Source organism: Numida meleagris, chromosome Z (genome assembly GCF_002078875.1).
Source record: "Numida meleagris isolate 19003 breed g44 Domestic line chromosome Z, NumMel1.0, whole genome shotgun sequence".
Lineage (NCBI taxonomy): Eukaryota > Metazoa > Chordata > Aves > Galliformes > Numididae > Numida > Numida meleagris.
Genome location: NC_034438.1, coordinates 12405420 through 12426288, shown reverse-complemented (window position 1 = coordinate 12426288; position 20869 = coordinate 12405420). Strand labels below are relative to the sequence as shown.

The 20869-nt window shown below is 34.5% G+C and overlaps 1 protein-coding gene across 1 annotated transcript in view; it reads left to right on the top strand.

Moving 5' to 3' along the window:
* The window catches only part of RICTOR (RPTOR independent companion of MTOR complex 2), a 77900-nt gene that overhangs the window by 36173 nt on the left and 20858 nt on the right, over positions 1-20869 (top strand). Inside the window, exons 7-22 of the mRNA XM_021380965.1 lie at positions 780-906; positions 1695-1864; positions 2082-2149; positions 3701-3768; positions 6138-6220; positions 7263-7350; positions 9064-9154; positions 9273-9339; positions 9460-9540; positions 10691-10791; positions 13433-13595; positions 13994-14095; positions 16505-16551; positions 18735-18870; positions 19385-19584; positions 20149-20275. Of these exons, the coding sequence (XP_021236640.1) occupies positions 780-906; positions 1695-1864; positions 2082-2149; positions 3701-3768; positions 6138-6220; positions 7263-7350; positions 9064-9154; positions 9273-9339; positions 9460-9540; positions 10691-10791; positions 13433-13595; positions 13994-14095; positions 16505-16551; positions 18735-18870; positions 19385-19584; positions 20149-20275 (1719 nt within the window). The remainder of the gene's footprint in view (positions 1-779; positions 907-1694; positions 1865-2081; positions 2150-3700; positions 3769-6137; positions 6221-7262; positions 7351-9063; positions 9155-9272; positions 9340-9459; positions 9541-10690; positions 10792-13432; positions 13596-13993; positions 14096-16504; positions 16552-18734; positions 18871-19384; positions 19585-20148; positions 20276-20869) is intronic.

Genomic DNA, 20869 nt, shown 5'->3' with positions numbered 1-20869 from the left:
TTTAGCACAGGAGCTTTTAAGTAGCACGAAGGACCATTTACTACTGGGGAAAAAAGCTCTTTTATTCAGTCCTAAATTTATTGCAAGTGTTTTTATCTCTTAATTAATGATATTTGATATATGAAAGCAGGTCTGGTTTCATCTGTGCTTTTCAATCTGATAAGATCTGTGTTTTTTTGTGTTGTAGCTATATAGCTTATGATAAAGGTACATTAGCTGTTACTTCTAAGATCAGATACTATACATGAGGATTCAGGGGTATTTTTAGCAGCTGCCTCCCAAGTAGTGTAGCAACATCTTTTGTTGACTGTTGTTTTTTGTTGTCTACAGCTGTCTCTTTGTGTGCAGAAGCAGGTCCCTACTAAACATGATTTTGGTCTTGGCAAATTTAACAGTTGAATAGGTATAAAGAGTGTTGTGTTATGGGTTAATCTTACTGAAGAGTTTCTGATTTTTTCTTTGTCAGTAGATAGCGTTCTCTGTTGATAAAGATGTTCTTGGAAAAGATCTGGAAAGGGCAGCAATAGTTTTGTCTCTAAATGTAATCTTTTCTTTATTCTTTATTATGATAAAATTATTCAAAAAACAAGCAGAGAATGGTAAAGTAAATAAGCAAAGATTCTTAAGAATACTATAAGTCCTAGGACTTGCAGGATATAACCAAATTATATGTGGAATTATTTGTATGGTTTCATCTGGAAAACAAAAAGCTGGTGAATCCAAGTATATTTTGAAAAATACTGTGAAGAAACTAGATGATTTTTTTTCATTTTTAACAGATGATCACTGTGAATGCTTCATTGTTCCCCAGCTCTATTACTAATTCTTTGATAGCAGTTGGAAATGATGGTCTTCAAGAAAGAGACAGAATGGTTCGAGCATGTATTGCCATTATCTGTGAACTAGGTAAGATAATTGAAGCTAATTAAGTAAACTTCAAATGGGTGTCATCCGTTTTTGAAGGGATTCTCTTGTGTGTTCATATTAAATAGGTTTTATTCAAATAATAAAGTGAATTTGTTTATTAACTAATGAATCAGAGGTTAAATGTTCTTAATGTCCATTTCATAGATTTAGTCACTAGCTTGATATTAAAATTAAAAAATAAAGAAAAGCTTTAAACTGAAAATTTCTTAAACATCAAAGATTTTGGGTATGTGCTTAAGGGTACTGTACTGTAAGAATTGGCATTTTTGTGTTAAATGTTTTCTTGAAACAACTGATAATTTCTAGGGTTAATGGATTGGAAGTTGTGAGCACTCCTCATCTGAGCTCCAAAGTACTTTCAGCTTAATATTAGTGCAAAATAACTTCAGTGTTTTCAAGACACAGTTTTCCGGTTTAAAGAAATAAGTAACTTGTTAATTTCTTTGTATTATAAATATCCAAATTTTGTACTTCTGGACTGATCTTGTTTTGGAGGGAAACCTGAGCTTTAGTGTATGGGAACTTGGTTAGAAATACGCTGGGAAATTGCTGCACAATGGTGACTGCTTGACCAGAATTTTAGTGGATAAAATTAAAAATCTCAATTCACTGCTACTGTCAGTCAGTTCCATTATAAACCTTATGTGTACCTCAGTAGTGTTCAGGAAGGGAAGGATGCATGTACTAAACAGACAGGTTTATCATACTGAAAATCTTGAAATGTTTTCTTTACTATCACTTATTGATGTTATCTGTTTTTTGTTTAGCACTTCAGAATCCTGAGGTGGTGGCTCTTCGGGGTGGTTTAAGTACCATCCTGAAAAATGTGATCGATTGTCAGCTAAGCCGAATAAATGAGGCTTTGATAACTACCGTTTTGCACCTCATTAATCATCCAAAGACCCGTCAGTATGTGCGAGCAGATGTGGAATTAGAGGTGGGTTCATTTTTACTAATTTAGTGACAAAAATTAATATATTGGTGATTAAGATGTTTAATTTTCACTTTAGATTTCACCCTCTGTTAAGGCAGAATGTTTAAAACATAGCAGTTTAGACTTGAAAGAATAATATGACGAGTTGGAGTGAATGAAAGGGCAAAATTGATTAATTGTATTGTCATGTGAAAGTAATGCATGTCTTTCTTTTGTTTAGCGAATTTTAGCTCCTTACACAGATTTTCACTACAGGCATAATCCAGACACAGCAGAAGGACAGCTCAAGTAAGTGAGCTTCAACTTGTGCTACTAATTATGTACATGGAATTGTAATTAAAGTGTTTTTTCTCCAAAGTGACAAATCAGTGAACTAATACTGAACTGTTTGAAGTTGAATGCAGTAGCTAGTTAGAATGCAAGTTTGTAGAACATTGTTATGAATTAAGAATTAAACGAGAAAATTATTTTTCTCCCATAATATTAATTTTAGCTTGAATTATCACAATCTGTGTATCTTCTGATATGGTTTTCTTTTTTATTAAATCTGCACAATGGGAGTACGTTTGAGCTAGTTTCTGTTTGGTGGTTGTATGGTGAGGCTTGGAGGGCAGTAATTAAGGCATTGTATTGTGCCTGTGGTCATGTAACAAGAGTGGTACCGCAGAGTTTAGCATGAGACCTATCCTGTTTAGCATCTTTATCCGTTCCCTGAAGGTGAGGATGAAGTACACTCTCATTAAGTTTACAGATGATAGCAAACTGGGGAGCTGGCAGAATCAAAAGATACTGCTGGCAGCCAGAGGGACTTCAGGCAGGAAGAGTGGTCTGAAAGAACATGATGAAATTCAGCAAGGGCGAATTCCAGTCCTGCGCCTGGGAGGATGTACTGTGAGGTGGGCTGTGAGCCTGACAGGAAACTGTTCTAGTAGACAGAATGCCTGGGAGGCAAACAAGATTGACAGTATATTGGGCTACATTAACAAGGATGTAGCTAACAAGCTGAGGGATATCATTTTTCTTTCCTATACGTGCTTGCAAAAATTCATGTAAACCACTGGGTCTGGTTTTGGACCTCCCAGTTCAGGATGGTCAAGGAGCAGGAGCACATGATGTGAGGGAAAGCTTAGGAAAGAGCTTTTCTAATACCTGTGCGAAGGTTATCAAGAAGGGATAGACCCTTTGTAGTGGTACATCATAGGACATGAAACTGCTGAGAGAAATTGGAAAAAAAGTATCAACTTGAGTAACAAATTTCTGTGAGGTTAGTCAAGTGTTGAAACACACTGTTCCAGATAGGTGCTACAGCCTTCGTCCTTGAATATTTCAGAGACCTGATAGGATAAAGCCCTGATTATTACCTGGTTTGCTCTCATAGCCAACAGCTTCCTTGTGTAAGAGGCTATAATAGGTCACAGAGGTCACTTCCAACCTCACATATTCAATGGTTTGTTTTTTAAAATTATTAAATGGCAATAGATTATCAGATTTGGGTGAGTGAAACAATGTCCAAGTCCTTCAGCCTCTGCTGCAGTCTTACTATCAGTGGACACTTTGAAGTGATTAATCAGATAGACCAAAAATAGGTTTTTAGTTTGTAATACTCCCACTGCAGAAACTCCAATGAAAGAGAAAGACATGATGATTAAAAATGGTAATATTTGTGTATATGTGTACATATTGTTTAAATATATGCGCACGCACAAAAATGTATGTACGTAAAATTTTTCTTACTCTTGATTTTTGTACCCCATCCAAAATTTCATTTAACTACTTGCTGTGTAAATAACACAGTTTTACAGTAATTAACTGTATCTTATCATATTTGTTTAATGACAGGGAGGACAGAGAAGCACGGTTCCTAGCTAGTAAAATGGGAATTGTGGCAGCATTTCGATCATGGGCAGGTAAGATTTCTTTCTTTGTTTTATCTGTTGACTCATAAGGACTTTTCAGTGTAATGTAATGGTTTATTTTGTCACAGAATCTGACTGTCTTGGTTTTTCTACCACTTCCTTCCTGTATTGTTTTGATATGGTCAAATTGGAAGACTCTTAAATAGTTTCTTTAGTCTAACCCTACAGATAAGATGCAGCCCTATTTTCAGTTTAGAGTACTGTATCAGCTGTATCTTAATGGTCATACTTGATATTTGGTGGGGGAAAGAATGTTGAAAGTAGCATTGTGCCATAAGAATTTGCCTTTGAGATTGTACTGTCAGTGTAATAAGAAATCTCTGTCTATACAAAAGGCTTCAACAGAGTAGATTCATTAGCATCTGCTTTTACTAAGTGGTGTAGCTGCAGATAAATCCCAGTCTGGACATAGCTTTGGTTGTCTTGCGTAGAAGACATTTCTGAATCCAGAGAAGACTTCTGTATTTTTTTGAATCCTTTCTCTGCTTTCTCTATCTTACAATACCTAACAGGGTAATGACACCTCATTCTTTTACCAAAGCCAGTGTCTTACAGATAAGCTAAGTCAGGTGATATGGCCACTATGAAAATTTTGGATAGGCCTTGTATGTGCTGTACTTAAGAATGATTTGGACTGTAATAAAAATCTTTTTGATTGTAAGACTATTTGAATTATTTGTGTAATGTTCTGAAAATGATCAGAAAGCTTAACTTAACATGCAGATATACTTCAAAAAATGTCTTTTGTTTTCTTAACACTGAGGTGCAAGTCTGGAGAGTTTATGACAACTCTGAAGATTCTATGAACCAATTTATGTTAGGAACGTTGCTATATTTTCTCTCATTCTTACTCTTAAATAATTCTGAAAAGTTCAACTGTCTGAAAAAAAATTGTTTTGAAATAAGTTATTTGCTGTGGTACTTTTACAGTTGCATCTTCTTATTTTGTTGGAGGCTAAGCAGGTGTTAATGTTTTTAGTACAAAAAAGTCCTCACAATGTCATCCTTCCCAAAGGCCCTGTAGCAAAAAGGGCTAAACATCTATTTGTTTTGGTTTTTGTTCTGGCTTTTCAGGTGTTTTACTCCAGTTATTTCACCTGTCTGTACTGTCTATGTTCTTCTGTTCTGCTTTCCTTATTCTCTAAACTGAGTTATTCTTTAGAGTTTATTACTGTATACTTTATCCTGCACTGCAGTCATGTTTTTACAGATGAAACTGGGGCATGCAGCAGTGACTGTGTGCACTCACATCTATTCCTGCATTGTGATGGGAAGGTGACTGTTACATGCTCTTGTGAAGAAAGGGTCCCTGAGGTTCACTGTGGAACCTATTAAATGCTCTTAGTGTGTATGTGGGTACATGTGCCTGACATAGGTATTTGTGACATGGAAGTTTTGAACTTGAGGATATCCTTCCACATAAAGTACGCCATAAAAGCTAAACTGTCTTAGTGAAAACAATTAGTTAAGTAGTTACTACATCTCATTTTTTTAGTACTTCCTTCTGAATTAAGATTTAGTTATATTTATATTTCCCAAGAACTGGCTTCCCTTTTCTTCATGTAAAGTTATTTCTTGGATGAACTTGTTTGTTTTTAGAATAGCATGCTACTGTAAGTTTTTTCTTCTGCAACATGTAAAGAAAAATAGTAAGGAAGTGAGCAAGACGGCTGTCTTGGGAGCCACATCTTGAATGAAGAGATTTAAGTATAAACTGAGGCTGAAGATCAGAGTAATGGTTAGCTTTAGGTGGTATTCAATATTCAAAAATAGTTTAAGGATTCATCCTTAAAATGTTAAGAAATGAAACTTTTGTGAAAATACTATGTAGAAAGATCAAATATGAGAGAGGCTGCCAGATTTTATGCAAAATAAAATCAACCATTTTGAAAAGGCGATCTTTTCTTATTTGGAATAAGATGATTAAAAAGGATGCGTAGAGAATGTTATTGCAAGTATATTTAAACTTTCTGTTTAGAATTCATCTGAGATTAAAAGGAACTAAAAACTGGTTAAGACACAACTTTTACTGCAGACACTGGTAATTGTTCTGCATACATCTTCTGGTCTAAGACTGATTATTTACCATTTTGTCTTTATGCCATTTTTTCGTGAATGTTGTTTTTAGGGAGGTAACTTGAAAATACTATTCACATTAGAAAGGACAAAAGTAACTACATCTCAGATTTGAAATTACTAGATTTTGTTAAACACTGATTTAAAGATGACACAAATGTAAAAAGTGCTAGTGATTAATAGCTTTTATCATCTGTACTTGTGCTCGAACTAGAAATCAATTAACAGTGTATCTAATATCTCTTTTGTTTGATGAGGTAATGTTGTGTATTAATGTTTTCAAGGTATTATTAGTCTGTGCAAACCTGGGAATTCTGGGATTCAGTCTCTCATTGGGGTACTTTGTATACCAAATATGGAAATACGGGTAAGTGTTAAATATTTCCTTTTGGAATAGGAATATATTTGATGTTTTAGTTAATAGGTTTACAATTTTTAACAGTTTAGTGGTCTAACACAGAACTCAGTTATGAGACCACTAGTCTTGAGTTTACTTGACCCTTAAATTTCCTGTGTGATTTTTCCATGTGGTCAAGCTGCCTGCTCTTTCTGTGTCAATGAAGCGTGAATCAAAGCTCACTCTGTATGTCTGACAGGAGGGAATGGAGGAGGGAAAAGGGAAAAATGTGTTAGACATCAGGAGGCAGTAAACATAAAATGTTTGTATATGCGCAAATATTTTTGGCATTGCAACTGATTTACTCTCATAATCTATAATCTTATAATCTTGTTTTCTTTTGGTTTATTTGCTTTTAGTCTTAGTTTTTCTTATCTTATGTAGATCTTGAAATCACTCTGAATTTCATTGTGATTAAAATGAATTTTAGAAATATACTAGTATACTGTGAAATTGATACTGTCAAAAAAAATATGCTTTCAGCCACTGCTCTTTGTTTTAAGTCTAGTTCTCATTCATACTTTCTATAGTACTGCTGATATTTAATTACTACAGACAGAAGGCATTAAGAGAAGGTCCATCATTTGCATGAATTCACATTATATCAGTGGTGTACAAATAAATTAATCTTTGTTTTGACAGTAAGTCAAGACAAATCTATATTAGCTCTTATATTGAGATTAAAACATAGAATCTGACATGAATAAAAGAGTTTCTTCTAGGTTTCTGCCTAATCCAAAAAGTTGATGGTCACAGCAGTAGCAATTCTAAAAAATAATCCAAGTAGCTTATGTTTCTCTAGATTTCAGTGACAATAAAGCACCGTTCTAAAGTGAGCAAACCACTTCCCTTCTTCTCCAGACTCCTTTAGAAAACGTGCTAGTAATCAAAAAAAACCTCCAGGTGCCAGTTTTAGCGCATTGTAGAAGTCAACTTTGATGCTAATTTAATTGTTAACAGAAAGACCATATTTTCTAAATACATCATATTGCTGCTTTATTTTTTTTTGCAGCGAGGTCTGCTTGAGGTTCTCTATGACATTTTTCGCCTTCCTCTCCCTGTTGTTGCAGAAGAATTTATTGAGGCGCTTCTTAGTGTAGGTAAGTATTTTGCACCAGTTCACACAAGAATTCTGTCAGATTCTTCTACAAATTTGATGAACCCATTATCTTTCCTCTAGATTGCAAATTATATCAATATTAACTTTTTCGTCACTGAATTTGTTAAGTATTCTGGAGCCCTTTTTAAAATCCTTTATAAACAGTTTAGCAATGTTCATGGAATTAGAATCATAGAATTAGCTAGGTTGGAAAAGACATACAAGATGATCCATTCCAACCATCCACCTACCACCAATAAGCCCACTAAACCATGTCACTCAACACAACATCTAAACATTTCTTCAGCACCTCCAGGGACGGTGACTCAACCACCTCCTGGGCAGTCCATTCCAGCACCTGACCACTCTTTCATAACAGTAGTATTTCCTAACATCCAGCCTAAATCTCCCCGGCACAACTTGAGGCCGTTCCTCTCGTCCTGTCACTAGTTACAAGAGAGAAGAGGCTGACCCCCAGCTCACTACAGCCTCCCTTCAGGTAGTTATAGAGAGTGACAAGGTCTCCCCTGAGCCTCCTCTTCTCCAGACTGAACAATCCCAGCTCCCTCAGCCACTCCTCATAAGGCCTGTGCTCCAGACCTCTCACCAGCTTCGTCGCCCTCCTCTGAACACGCTCCAGGGCCTCAATGTTTTTGCTACAGTGAGGGGCCCAAAACTGGACGCAGTACTCGAGGTGGGGCCTCACCAGTGCTGAATAAAGAGGGACAATGACTTCCCTACTCCTACTGGCAACACTATTTCTGATGCAAGCCAGGATGCCATTGGCCTTCTTGGCCACCTGGGCACACTGCTGGCTCATGCTCAGTCAAGCATCGACCAACACCCCCCATGTCTGTTTCCTCTACACAGTTGTCCAGCCACTCTGCCCCAAGCCTGTGGCTTTGCCTAGGGTTGTTGTGGCCAAAGTGCAGGACCTGGCACTTGGTCTTGTTGAACCTCATCCCATTCAAGCTACAAGTCTACTTTTTTCTGACATTCTTTAATGTGTCAGTTGTAAGTTTGATAGAAGAGCAGTAATGGAGCATAACTGAGCATCTACACAGAAGACTGTACAATATAAGGTATTAGTCTTTGAAGTATTTGAAGCATTGGTAGTGTTGAAATGTTAGTAACTTTTCTGTGACATTCTCTGGAAAGTATCTCTGCAAATTGAATATATGCTAGTTATCCTCAGTGCAATTCAGCAAATTTACTTTTCCTAGGGTAATTGTGTGTAAAGTGTCCTTTCTCTCACAAAAGTGTGAGCGTGAAGGGAGTAATTCAGAACCTTTAATGTTCCATCATTCTCCAGACTCTAGTTACAAATGTCCGTTGTGGGCTTGATTATAGGAGCTTAATCCTTGTTCTGAACATCATTATAAATAAACCATTATTTGTTACAAACTTGTGACTTTGCTACATGTGAATGCTCATTTGAAAATGTTACAGTGCTTTCATTTGGGCAAATTTCATGTGTTTATGAATAGGAAAAAATCATTATTTTGATATTTAGACCAAATCTTTGTTGTGGCTTTGAAGTTGAACTTACTTGGTGTAGGACTGTGGATTGGATGACTTATTGGAGATCCTTTTTGACCAAAAAGTTTTCTGTAATCTCAAACCTGAAGGAACACCTGCTCATAAAAACTGCTATTGAAATAACACTGAAATACAGAGCTATAAATTAACATTGGTTTTGTATGTTTTCTTGTAGATCCAAGCAGGTTTCAGGACTGCTGGAGACTCTCTGATGGCTTTGTAGCTGCTGAAGCTAAAACTATATTACCCCATAGAGCCAGGTCAAGGTGGGTATTCAGTAAACTCAGACTAAGCTGTTGATTTGCTGTTTACAAAACAATTGCTTTTCTCTTGCAGAAATAAAAAAGTATTCTTTCTAAACTGTTTCCATGCTTTTCTCCTTAGGCCTGATCTCATGGATAATTACTTGGCTTTAGTGCTTTCAGCTTTTATTACCAATGGACTTCTAGAGGTAACTGATGACATTGAATAGGAATAGATGCTTACTACTTTTCTCTTATAAATGTTGAAATATGATAAGATACATACACCCAACATTAAATATTGTAATAATTTTTTAACTTTTTTCAAGGGTCTGGTAGAAGTGATCACAAGTAGTGATGACCATGTATCTGTAAGAGCAACTATCCTTTTGGGTGAACTTCTGCATATGGTAAGTAAAACTTCTTGCTGAGAATCAGTAGTGTTAGTAACTCATGGAAAATAGTTATTTTTTTGCAAAGCTGTGAATTTGTTTAGAACTTGGAACATCTACTTTCCATCAAAATAATAGGCTTTTTTTTTGTTACACCATGTAGTACTTAAAAGCAGCATGAATTGATAGACTGCTCATCTCCAACTCTCACCATTTCTCCACCTTGCCTCAGTAAAAAGTTGTATTTTTAAGCTAGAGTTCTGCAAATTCACTTATCTGTTACTGTGTTTGGGAATAGACTACTGCTGGTTTGTGCTTTTGAGTAATGGTAGCAGTGACAGCATGCTTAGCTTTCTGCTTCACAGACTGGGCAGATGAAACTTTCGGACATTCAACTGGAGTGCTTCTTTGTATTCATTTATGCAACTCCCAACTTGGATTGCTCTTCCCAGATTGCTGTTGATAGCCTCTGAATAGCACAGAGAAGCTGAAGACACCTTGCTTCATGCTTCTTGCCTCCTGGTGTCTGAAGAAGAAAATTGTTTCTGTTTTTTCTTGCCTAGACACCGTATTTTTAAATACATATGCAAATACTACTTTGCAGCCTGCTGAGGAACTGTTACTCATACATGAAGTGGTATGATTTACCTTTCTGGCCAAACAAGCAGTTTTGTTTTTTTCCACATCCTTTATTGACAGCAAGGACAGCATATGCAGCAGAGCAGTTTCTGTTAAGGTTTCATGTGAATTTTTTGCTAATTCTTATGTGCACAGTGTATTATGTTGTTAAAAGTATTGAATGGATATCCTCTAATTGTGTTTGTGATTTTAGATATAATTTAGTACACTCATACACGTGACATAAAAGGATGATTGATGCTTTGCATGCTTTTGCATGTTACTTCTTCAACAACCACCAACCCCCCCCAAAATTAAAAATTTGAAGACGAAGTCCTACAATTGTTTTCAGTTTTAATTGTTATTCAGATTGATGAATTTGATAGTGTCCAAAATTATATGACCAGTTATTGCTGGTATTATGTGCAAATAGTTTTGTTTTCTTGCATTTGTGAAGCTGTCATGAGTAGTAGTAGATTTTTCAAATGCTGATGAGAGAGATGGAAATGTTGTAGTATGTTATAATAACCAGACTTCTTTTTTTGTTTAGGCAAACACAATTCTTCCTCATTCTCACAGTCATCACCTGCACTGCTTACCAACGCTAATGAATATGGCGGCATCTTTTGACATCATGAAAGAGAAAAGATTGTAAGAACTTCAAATTTCACTAAAAAAATTAAGCTAAAATATGTCTTTTCTTGTAATTGAATGAAAACACACGTTATATTACTTTTGTCTGAAATCATGAATATCTTTATTTGCAATCAAATGTATGCATATAGAAATGATCATTGATGCTAAGGAAGCAATTAGTAGTAAATAGTAGGTAACTCCAGAAGTGATTTATCACAGAAAGGACTTAGCAATTATAAAATCCAGAAAGAAACTTTGGCAGTCATTTTCAGAGCACATTTGCATATGTTGTGAGATTTTTTTTACACATAACTTTCCTAGATGAGCTATGAGCTGTTGTTTGACAGAGAAACATCTGAGTCATGTTCCTTGTATTTAATCTGTCCATTCTTTCACATTTCTTTTTGGCATTTTGATACAGTTAACTTTTCCAACCTAAGAATGCTTGTGCCAATTTTTCTACTGATATATCTGTAGTTAAGCGAACAGAAGTTGACCTAATCATTGAATCATTATTGAAGTGAGCAAAAATGAGAATTGGTAAAATTGCTATTTCTTAAAACCTATTTCTTTAGAAGAAAATGGTCATTGTGTTAACAGTACCTTTGTTAAAACTTTCTACGACTTCTTTTTGAAGCTTGCGCTGTTAATTTTAACAGTGGAACTGGAAAAATTTCCTGTTCTTCTAAGTTCCATTTAACTAAGAATGCATGAACAGACATTCTGAATAATTAGTGTAACATACAGCATTGGCGTGTTGTTAAACAGCATTAGGAACTGTATGGATCTCGTGCTAATCAAATGAGATGTCTACAGACATCTGACTTGAAGTGAATGTTTACAGAAGTTTTTTTTATTGGTCATTGAGCAAGAAAAGCTTGAACTCTAAAATTTTAAAAATTGGGCTTTTATTTATTTTTTAAACAATTTTTAAAGAATTTATACATCTACTGATTTTACAATTTAATCTGAGATAATCTTAATTGTAAAATCCAATCTCCTGAGTACTTCACTTAATTTAAGCTATCTGAGGAAAGCTGAAAAATTTGATAGATCCAGTGTGAGTATGGGAATGTTTCTTTTTCCTTACATAATACGTTTTAGGAAATTCTTTTGTTAAATCTGGTCATTGTTTTTGCCATTCCTGGCTTGTTTGATCAGTATTCTGATAAATTATCTTCACATTTTCTTTTGTGTTGTCAGTGATGACTTACAGAATCTTTGCAGACTGCTGTTGTAGAATGATAAATGCTGCTTGTAGATTGCTTCCCAGAACATTTCAGATTTTCTCTTCGTATTTTTGAAGATCTCTTATGTCACCACAAGATTTTAGTATGTGAAAATATTTATCAAGAAAGCCATGCTATTTTGGAGGCAAACATGCCTGTTTATTGGGCTTAAGCCACAACACAAGCCTTTGTTTTGTTGCAAATATTGTCTGTAGTTTTTTGTTTTTTTTTAAAAAGAAGTCCCCTAATAGTTACCTGACTTGAATAACTGTGAATATTAATATGAAAAGTGCTAAGTAGAATTAAGGTTGTTATTAAAAAAATTATTAATTTGAGGTGAAAATAATTTTTATTTCTTGGTGTATACTGGTTTGAAGTCATTAGTAGAAAAATGGCTGTTTATCTGAAACTCCTGTTTGCAGGGTATTTTGCAGGGTATTTCTCTTAAAGCTCTGGGAGGAAAGGAAGAATGAAGAGCAGAATGGGGTTTTGTTTGTGCATTTCAAGTTTTTTACTTCTTGGCATTTATGGATTGGATAGAATAGCAAGAAGTCCTGTTTTCATTTTTAAAAAGATTATATAGTATTGCTATATTAGGCAACCTAAGTTTTTGCGAACACTGCAGTTTTTCAGAATGTGAAAAGAAATGCAAACCTTTACACAGGTCTAGATTTGTATAATTTAGGTGAAAGAATTTGCAGGTATTTGTTTATTTGATAATGTAAAAAATTAAGAATATTTCCTATGCTATGTGACTTTGTAGGAAAGAAAGATGGGCTTGCCTCCTGATGTTCACGCTTTCTTCATTTGCTCAACAAAGTATTTTCTGCTGCAAGTATTTACTGATACGTTTCTGCCCTCTACAACTGACATTTTTATCACTTCCTGTCTTTTGCTGGAAAATCTCTTATGTGCTGTTGTTGAGCTGTTTAGATATAAAGACAAAAACATACTACTGACGCTACTGATGCCCATGAGTTTAGGGTCCATAAGGGGAGGGAGAGAGTTGACAAGAAATACTACTTCAGAACAGTTAAATTGAATCCCTTCAACTGCAGAACATTCATCTGCTGTGACATTTTGTATATGTAATCAGCTTTAAACTTCACAATGTGTTCTAGGTGATCTCTATAGATGCCTTTTAATTGAACTTTTCTATTTTTCTGTAAAGTGTGAAGGACACCACTAGTTGCAGAGCAGAAGAAAAGATGTCAAGGTTCATTCTTCAGTAGAAATTCTGAATATTTTCTGTGTAATTTCACTACAAGACTAAAGCATATGAATGTATGAAAACCTACGTCAAGCATCTTTGGCTTCAGAATTGTTGGTGAAACCTTCCTTGAGCTATGCTTATTGGACTTAGTATTATGCAATTCTTTAGTTGAATATCAGTTGTGAAACACTGATTGTAGTATTTTTTTTACTAGACGAGCAAGTGCTGCACTAAACTGCTTAAAACGCTTTCATGAGATGAAGAAAAGAGGACCTAAACCTTACAGCCTTCATTTAGACCATATTATTCAGAAAGCAATCTCAACCCATCAAAAAAGGGATCAATACCGTGTGCAGAAAGACATCGTTATTTTAAAGGTATTACCGTTACTGATCTTCCAGAATTTAATTTAACGTTATATTTTGGAGACTTAAATCCAACGCCGTCCTGCCACCTTCACTTTCTCTTATAATTCAGAGAAGTAAATATGATTTCTGTAGATTTTTTATTTAATACTTTCTTTAGCTACTTGTGGATACTATGATATATTTTCTAGAGCTTGAGTGAGAGTATAATAATTTTGATGCTTTTTAGGCCACATTAGGATCTCTTGCTCTTAGATTACTACTTCCATAGTAGTACATCCAAGCAGTTTACTCTCAGGTGCAAATTAGCGTGGAGCAGAGCCCTTCTAATGCAGGTTACATGAAAATTGATTGTACTGCATGACAACTACAGCAATGATATGAGAAAACTTTTCACATCTGTGTTTCAGGATACAGAAGAAGCACTAGTCATGAATCTGCGAGACAGTCAGGTTCTCAACCATAAAGAGAACCTTGAGTGGAACTGGAATCTGATAGGGACCATATTGAAGGTGAGCATAAAAAGAATGTAATATGATTTTCAGAAGCAGCTGTTAGAAAAAATTGTTTCTATGTCACCTAAAAGTTTTAACTTCTAATACTAATTCCATACTACATGCCATAGTTAAATGTTATATTAAGGGATATGGTTTAGTGGGGAAATACTGGTGATAGGTGAATGGTTGGACTAGATGTTCTTGGAAGTCTGTTCCAACTTTGATGGGTTCTGTGATAGTCTTTTCAATTTCAGAAAGTTACAATGAAATGGATTTAATCGATACATGTATACTTTGTATACAACCTGTAAACTGTATGAGTGGAAAAACATGCTACATCCACAGATGTCTTTCTAGCAGTACATTAATTTCATTGGGCTTTATTTGTATATAAATAGATTGAGGTATAATGATCTTAAAATTACTAATACTTACACTTATGTCTAAACTATGTAGAAATACTACCTTGTTTAGTTTCATAGTAGGCTTGTATGTTTGCTTTTCACACAGCATGAGCTGAAGGTTAATACTATACCTTGAATAGAGGCTAAGCTTCAGATGCTTAGGCCAAGTTACATATGAAAGCTAATAATGCATAGTTTTATCTTTTAACTTAAAACAAATAGTTCTTTATAAAAGTAACTTCTCTTTATACAGTGTTTAATAACAGGAGGTCTCTGACAGGGAGGGCATTTCTCTTTCAGAGGACTACCTCTTTTTTGAGCAGTAAAATTCCTGTGAGTAAGAAAACTTCGAGTACTAAGTATCATCTTAAAGACAAAATAGCTCCTGTCATTCTATGTATCAAAGCCAGCCTTTTGTTACCCTCAGGAAATATTTTCTAATAGTCTTCTTTGTAACTAGCTTGTTATAAAGATGGTTAAAGTACAAAAAAGGCTGTCAAGATTATAGTCAAAAACAGAGCAAAAGTGAACACACAGGAAAACCTACCACAAAATACCCAAAATATTTGTGTATTTTTTCACAGGCTGACTGAGAAAGCAAGAATCCATTTGCTGTAATGACCTAAAAAGATGTATATCAGGATAGCTTTGCATCACTAAATTTTGCTTGTTTATGGATTTCTTACTGTAATTTTATTACCTTCTCATTAATCAGATATTTTACTCAGTAATGAACGTATTATCAAGGAACTGTTCTTCAAAATCTCACATTTAGCTAGGCTGTATAGTATTTTGATAATGGAAATTTTATAGAGATGACTACTAAGAGTTCCTGTTTTCCTGAGCTGATAAAGCAGAAAAGCTTCTAAGTCAAGGTGTGAGTTTCCTTGCTATCTCAGATCTCCTCTGCAATGTATTTTATAATCTCCTCTCAAACAGATTTAAATACCTCAAAATTAGGGACTTCTCTCTTTTGGAATGAGTAATCACTGTGCTTTCTGGTTAAATTCTAACCACTTCCATTCCTGCTAATGTTATCTTAATTTACTTTGATGTTGTATAGTTTATCAGAGCTGTCCATCTTTAGACCTTGAATGAACTGCATCTGGATTTCACTGTGTAGAGTTCATTATCCCATGTGGCTACACACCTTCCTCCTACTCTCAGACACAGCCTTATGACTGTGGAGCATCATCTTTCCTACGACCTCACTACTTCTGTCTCATACGGTCCCTTTCTGCCTTTTTACTTACTCAGCTTGCTGTTTAAATTGCTAAAAGAAGAGCAGAAGTGGTAGTGGTCAGGATGGAAGAACTGAGACTTTGCCATTGACAAATCTGCACCCTTAGTCTGGTGCTGTGGGTTCAGTGTTACTAGTGTAGTCAGTTTTACTACTCATTAACTATTGCACTTTCTGTCTTAATACTAATGTACCCATTGGAAATGTATAATTCTATTACTTAAATAAGAAGGGAAGGAGGGAAAAAAAGAGAAAATGTTACATGAAACGAATGGGTCCAGCAAAGTGTACTGTGACTTCTTGCAATCCTTTTTGAAACATCTTTCATGTACCAAGAGAGGAATTTAAATACCATTTTAGTAAGTGATATTTAAGTGAATGGCAATTTTTAAAACAAATAAGGTTAATAGTGAAAATTAAAAAAATGCAATTACTGTTATGCATATTAATTTTTTTTACTTTCAGAATGGATACTGAGTAAAGTAGTTTTATTTATTTTTCATTAGCATGTCATAGTTTGCTGTTTTCATTAGAATTATGTACTTGTGCACATAGGACACACCCAACATTCCCACTCCTACCCCAGAAAAAGTAAAATAGGTACTGGAGCAAGCAGTGTGGGCTTTTCAGTAAAATAAGTTTTTTTATAGGTAACATTAGATGCACGGAATCTTACACTTCAAAATATTAGCTGAATACAATAGAAATGAGTAAATATTAGTGATTAATCAAGAGCTGATGTACAAGTTTCATGTAATGCTATATTTGCTATTTTTCTAGTGGCCAAATGTAAATCTAAGGAACTATAAAGATGAACAATTGCACAGGTATGTAAAAATTACATAGACTTGCTTTGAAGAAAGAAATTGGAAAAAATCTGTTCTTTGTCGTTTCAATAAGCTATTCCTTGGATATGTCACATTTATAAAACTTAATCTGGACATAAGCAGCAAAACAGTAAGCATTTAGGTTGCAATATTTGCATTAAATAAAAAGGACTTTAAGAATCATTTAAGTTTTACAAAACCCTATTTAATTTTAAACTTTATTACCTCTCTGGTATTTAATTTTGGTATTTTAATACACAATTAATATTAGTGTTTGATGTGAACCCTTGAAAACTTTTGACAAAGTAGATTTATGATTGTCTAGTACCATTACATCTGTCATCAAAATCTAAGAGGAACATGTTTCTAGTTGCTGTTAATGGTGAAGGAAGTATGTGTAACTTGAAACAATCGAACAAACAAAAATAGCAAACCAAGTACATAGTATAGCTCTTATTCCTCTCACATCTATTGACATTAAGATACTTACGTTATTAGAGTGCTTTTGTGGTAATTGTTCTTAACTAGTTATTGGATGTCGCTTTTAACGTATATTCCAGAAACTGATTTGATTTAAATAAACTATTTGGAAAAGTAGTTCTATATTAGTAGGCATGGAAAGCTAGTTGAGAGGTCTGAGGAAAAACCTAAAACTATAAAATCCTGAAAGGCTCATGCTGCTCCACTTCAAATTTTTCCTGGAAAGTAATAAGGCTGTTTTTGTGTAGTGTTTCCAGCATAAGTGATTCTCTCATTGTAATCATAGTCATAATTTGATTTTTTTCATTTGTAACTTTCTGTGATTTTCTTTTTACTTAAACATAAACTGCTAATCTGTACTGTGTGATAAAGGATTACTTGCCAAGACTGGTGACTTACAAATATGCTTCTCTAAAGGAGTGTCTGCAGTCCTGTCTGTGACACCCACCCCTCTACCTACCTACCTGGGGCAGTGCTGCTGTTTCCTCATTTTGCAGTGCACTTCGGCATTGTTCAGTGAGAATACTGGAAAATATGGAGTTGAGATAATACAAAACTTCAACAGGATTATGGGTTACACGTTTCAATGGCTGTGAAGTGCTGTTGCTTGTTTAATTAAAACTAATTAAACTCCTAAATAGCTCTAGTTTCACTGCTGAGGATTTTTCCTGTAATTTTGTATTTTTTAAGACATTTCTATTTATATTTATTTTACTGTTAGTGTTTCTGTCATATTTTCTGGCTTTTAAAGGGAAACTTTGCAGTTTTTTGTATAGATTGCTTAATTTCAGATGCACAGTTCATGCAGTGTATACACATGTATGTTTATATGCTTGCACTCATGTATAATAGAATCATTTATAAACGTGGCCACTAATACATACACTGCTAATAAGAAATGAAGTACCCTTCATTTGAAAAAAATTTAAAGAAATTCTCAGATTTCATTTGTAATTGGTCCTCTATTTGGAACTGGGATAGTTTTTTACTCTCACTTTTTTAACTAAAGGCAGTGCTGTATAAACTTCCTTAATGCTTGGCATATCTACCTTGCATCAGAATATTGTTCTTTTAAAGCACAAGTATGCATTTATTTTTTTTACTAATAAATGGTAGGGGGAGGCTCTACTGAAGATTTATTTCAGTAGTGCAGAGATGAAGTTCTATTACTCAGTGAATCTCTATTTGCTGGCAGAATTGCTAGCACTGCTATGCTTCAGAAATGCTTAAGTGAGGTGAGTGAAAATACTGCTGATGAACAAATATAGACTTTTCCTAACAGCATAAGAACATATCTTTCACGGTAGCATTAATTATTGCAGCTGACAGAAAGTCATGTCACACAAACGTTAGGACAGGTACTTTTTTTTTTAGCTCTTAGCACTGGATAAATTATAGCAGACTAAATTATGTGAACGAGAAGTAGAAGTAAGCTGCAGTTTTTAAAAGCATACTGGTTTTGAGTGTCTTTGTGTGTTTTTAGGTTATGACAGAAAATCGTTTATAATGCACAGTACAGCCGCATCTTTGAAATTGTCTAGACAGACCCATTACTGTATCTGCTACTCTCTTCTAGGAGCTTCTGAAAATTTATTGCCAATAAGCAATAGGTGATAAAAGATATTTTATAATTGCATCATTTTGTACTGAGAGGAATTCCTTCTCTTGCTGAAAAATAACGTGTTATCTTTTACTTTCCATAGGTTTGTTAGGAGATTGTTGTATTTCTATAAGCCTAGCAGTAAACTGTATGCCAATCTGGATCTGGACTATGCCAAGGCTAAGCAGCTCACTGTAGTGGGTTGTCAGTTTACTGAATTTCTTCTTGAGTCAGAAGAGGTAAGACATTTTCATTTGCAAGAGAGAATGCGTAATTCCTTTACATAATACTTAAAGCCTTAATTTTGAATAAGAACTTAAGTAAACTTTTTGCATTAAACCAAAAACGAACAACATACTTAAGAAATACAACTTAAAATCCTGAATTATCCAGATGAGACTTGGGCAAGATAATTTTTTTAAACAGTTTAAGCTGTTTTATTAAATGCATTTTTAATTACATTCTTGGGAAATTGTTTTGTTTTGTTCTTTTTTATGTTTTTGCTATGTGTATCTTTCCTTTATTCTTCTGTGTTGAATCCTTTTCCTGAAAAGAATGCAGTTGATTCTAAAATGTTTGAAACTTTTTTTAGTCTGAATTGTTTGCCAGTCAGCTTTTCTATTTTGTATCTGTATTGTGCTTGTACATTTAAGAAACTTAAAAAAAACAAGCAAACAAAAAAACCCCACGGATTTCAGTAGAGAGAGTACCAGTTCTGTTTCTAGTAAATGCTTTTACTCTTTGTTTTCTTAGGATGGACAAGGCTATCTGGAGGAGCTGGTTAAAGACATTGTTAATTGGCTCAACTCTTCATCAGGAATGAAACCTGAACGTAGTCTTCAAAATAATGGGTTACTAAATACCCTTAGTCAGCACTATTTTTTGTTTTTTGGTACTCTTTCTTGTCACCCTCATGGAGTCAAAATGCTTGAAAAATGTAACGTGTTCCAGTGGTAAGTGTTCTTGTTCTGTTTGAATTGTGCTTACAGGCATAATCATTATGAAAATTGTAAACTGTGTATGTGGGCTGCTATCTATAAGGCTAGAAACTTCAAAAGTGATTATAATAAGTAGATACTCTCCATTTGTGGGGTGGATTTTGTTTTCTTATATTTTTCTTGGTGGTGGGCAGGTGAAGAAGTTGGTTTCTTTTGGTTGTTTTTTTTAAGATAACGAAATTCATAGTTTTACAGTGTTTTAGAATGAAGAACTGTTAACAATGCTTCATACACATTTTTGTGATAATAATCACTAATTCAAATGTGCTGACAGAACTACTACAGAGCAATTTTAAAGTTGGTTTGGTTTTTTCTCTTGCAGTTTAGTGCTTTTTTTCTTCCCCCTCCCTTCAACAATTTTAACAGTTTAAAGTTACTTCGTATATGAACTGACTTCAAATTCTGTGTTTATAGAAATAAAGGCTTACTCAGAATGCTTAAGTTGAAACTGTTGATTGAATAAATAAATGGATATAACTGGATTCAAATACTGATATTTTCTTTTTCTCCCTCTACCAGTCTTCTTAATCTTTGTTCTTTGAAGAACCAAGATCACTTGTTAAAACTGACTGTTTCTAGTTTGGATTACAGCAGAGATGGCTTAGCAAGAGTCATCCTTTCTAAAATCCTGACAGCAGCTACAGATGTAAGCTCTATTCGCTTTATGTACCTTTCCTATTTGCTGCTTTGTTATCCAAGATTGTAACTTTGTTTTTAAGATGTTATATAAATACAGAAGGGCTTTTCTATATTTTATTTAGCAAAATAGAAGTCTTACTCATGTAGCCCTTCAATTTACTATGGACTTTGCACCTTCTACTGTATTTGCACTCAGTACATAAAGTCATTGAAACAGATTTCTCATACAGGAAGAGAGTTACTTTCTAAATGTGTGTACCAGGTATAGTGTTATTGTCTACGTCAGTGAACATACTAAATCAGTAGTAAATGCATTGCTTTTACAAATAGAAATCTATTTCTAGCGGTAATAAACAGGTTAATATTCTAGTGATGAGCATTGTTTTGTTTGAGGTCACTGTGTTCTAACTGAAGAGAGGCTGTAAACCCTGGAATGTGGGGGTGGTTCAAATCTAAATAGTTTGTTTTAGATGGATCCATCTTGCCAGATATAAAGACCTTCTTGTGTTAGTTATGTTTTATTATCTCAGCTGTGAAACAGTGTTGTAGCAATTAGCTGTGGATACCATAATTGTAATGCTTAAATTTCCCAGTCTGTCAT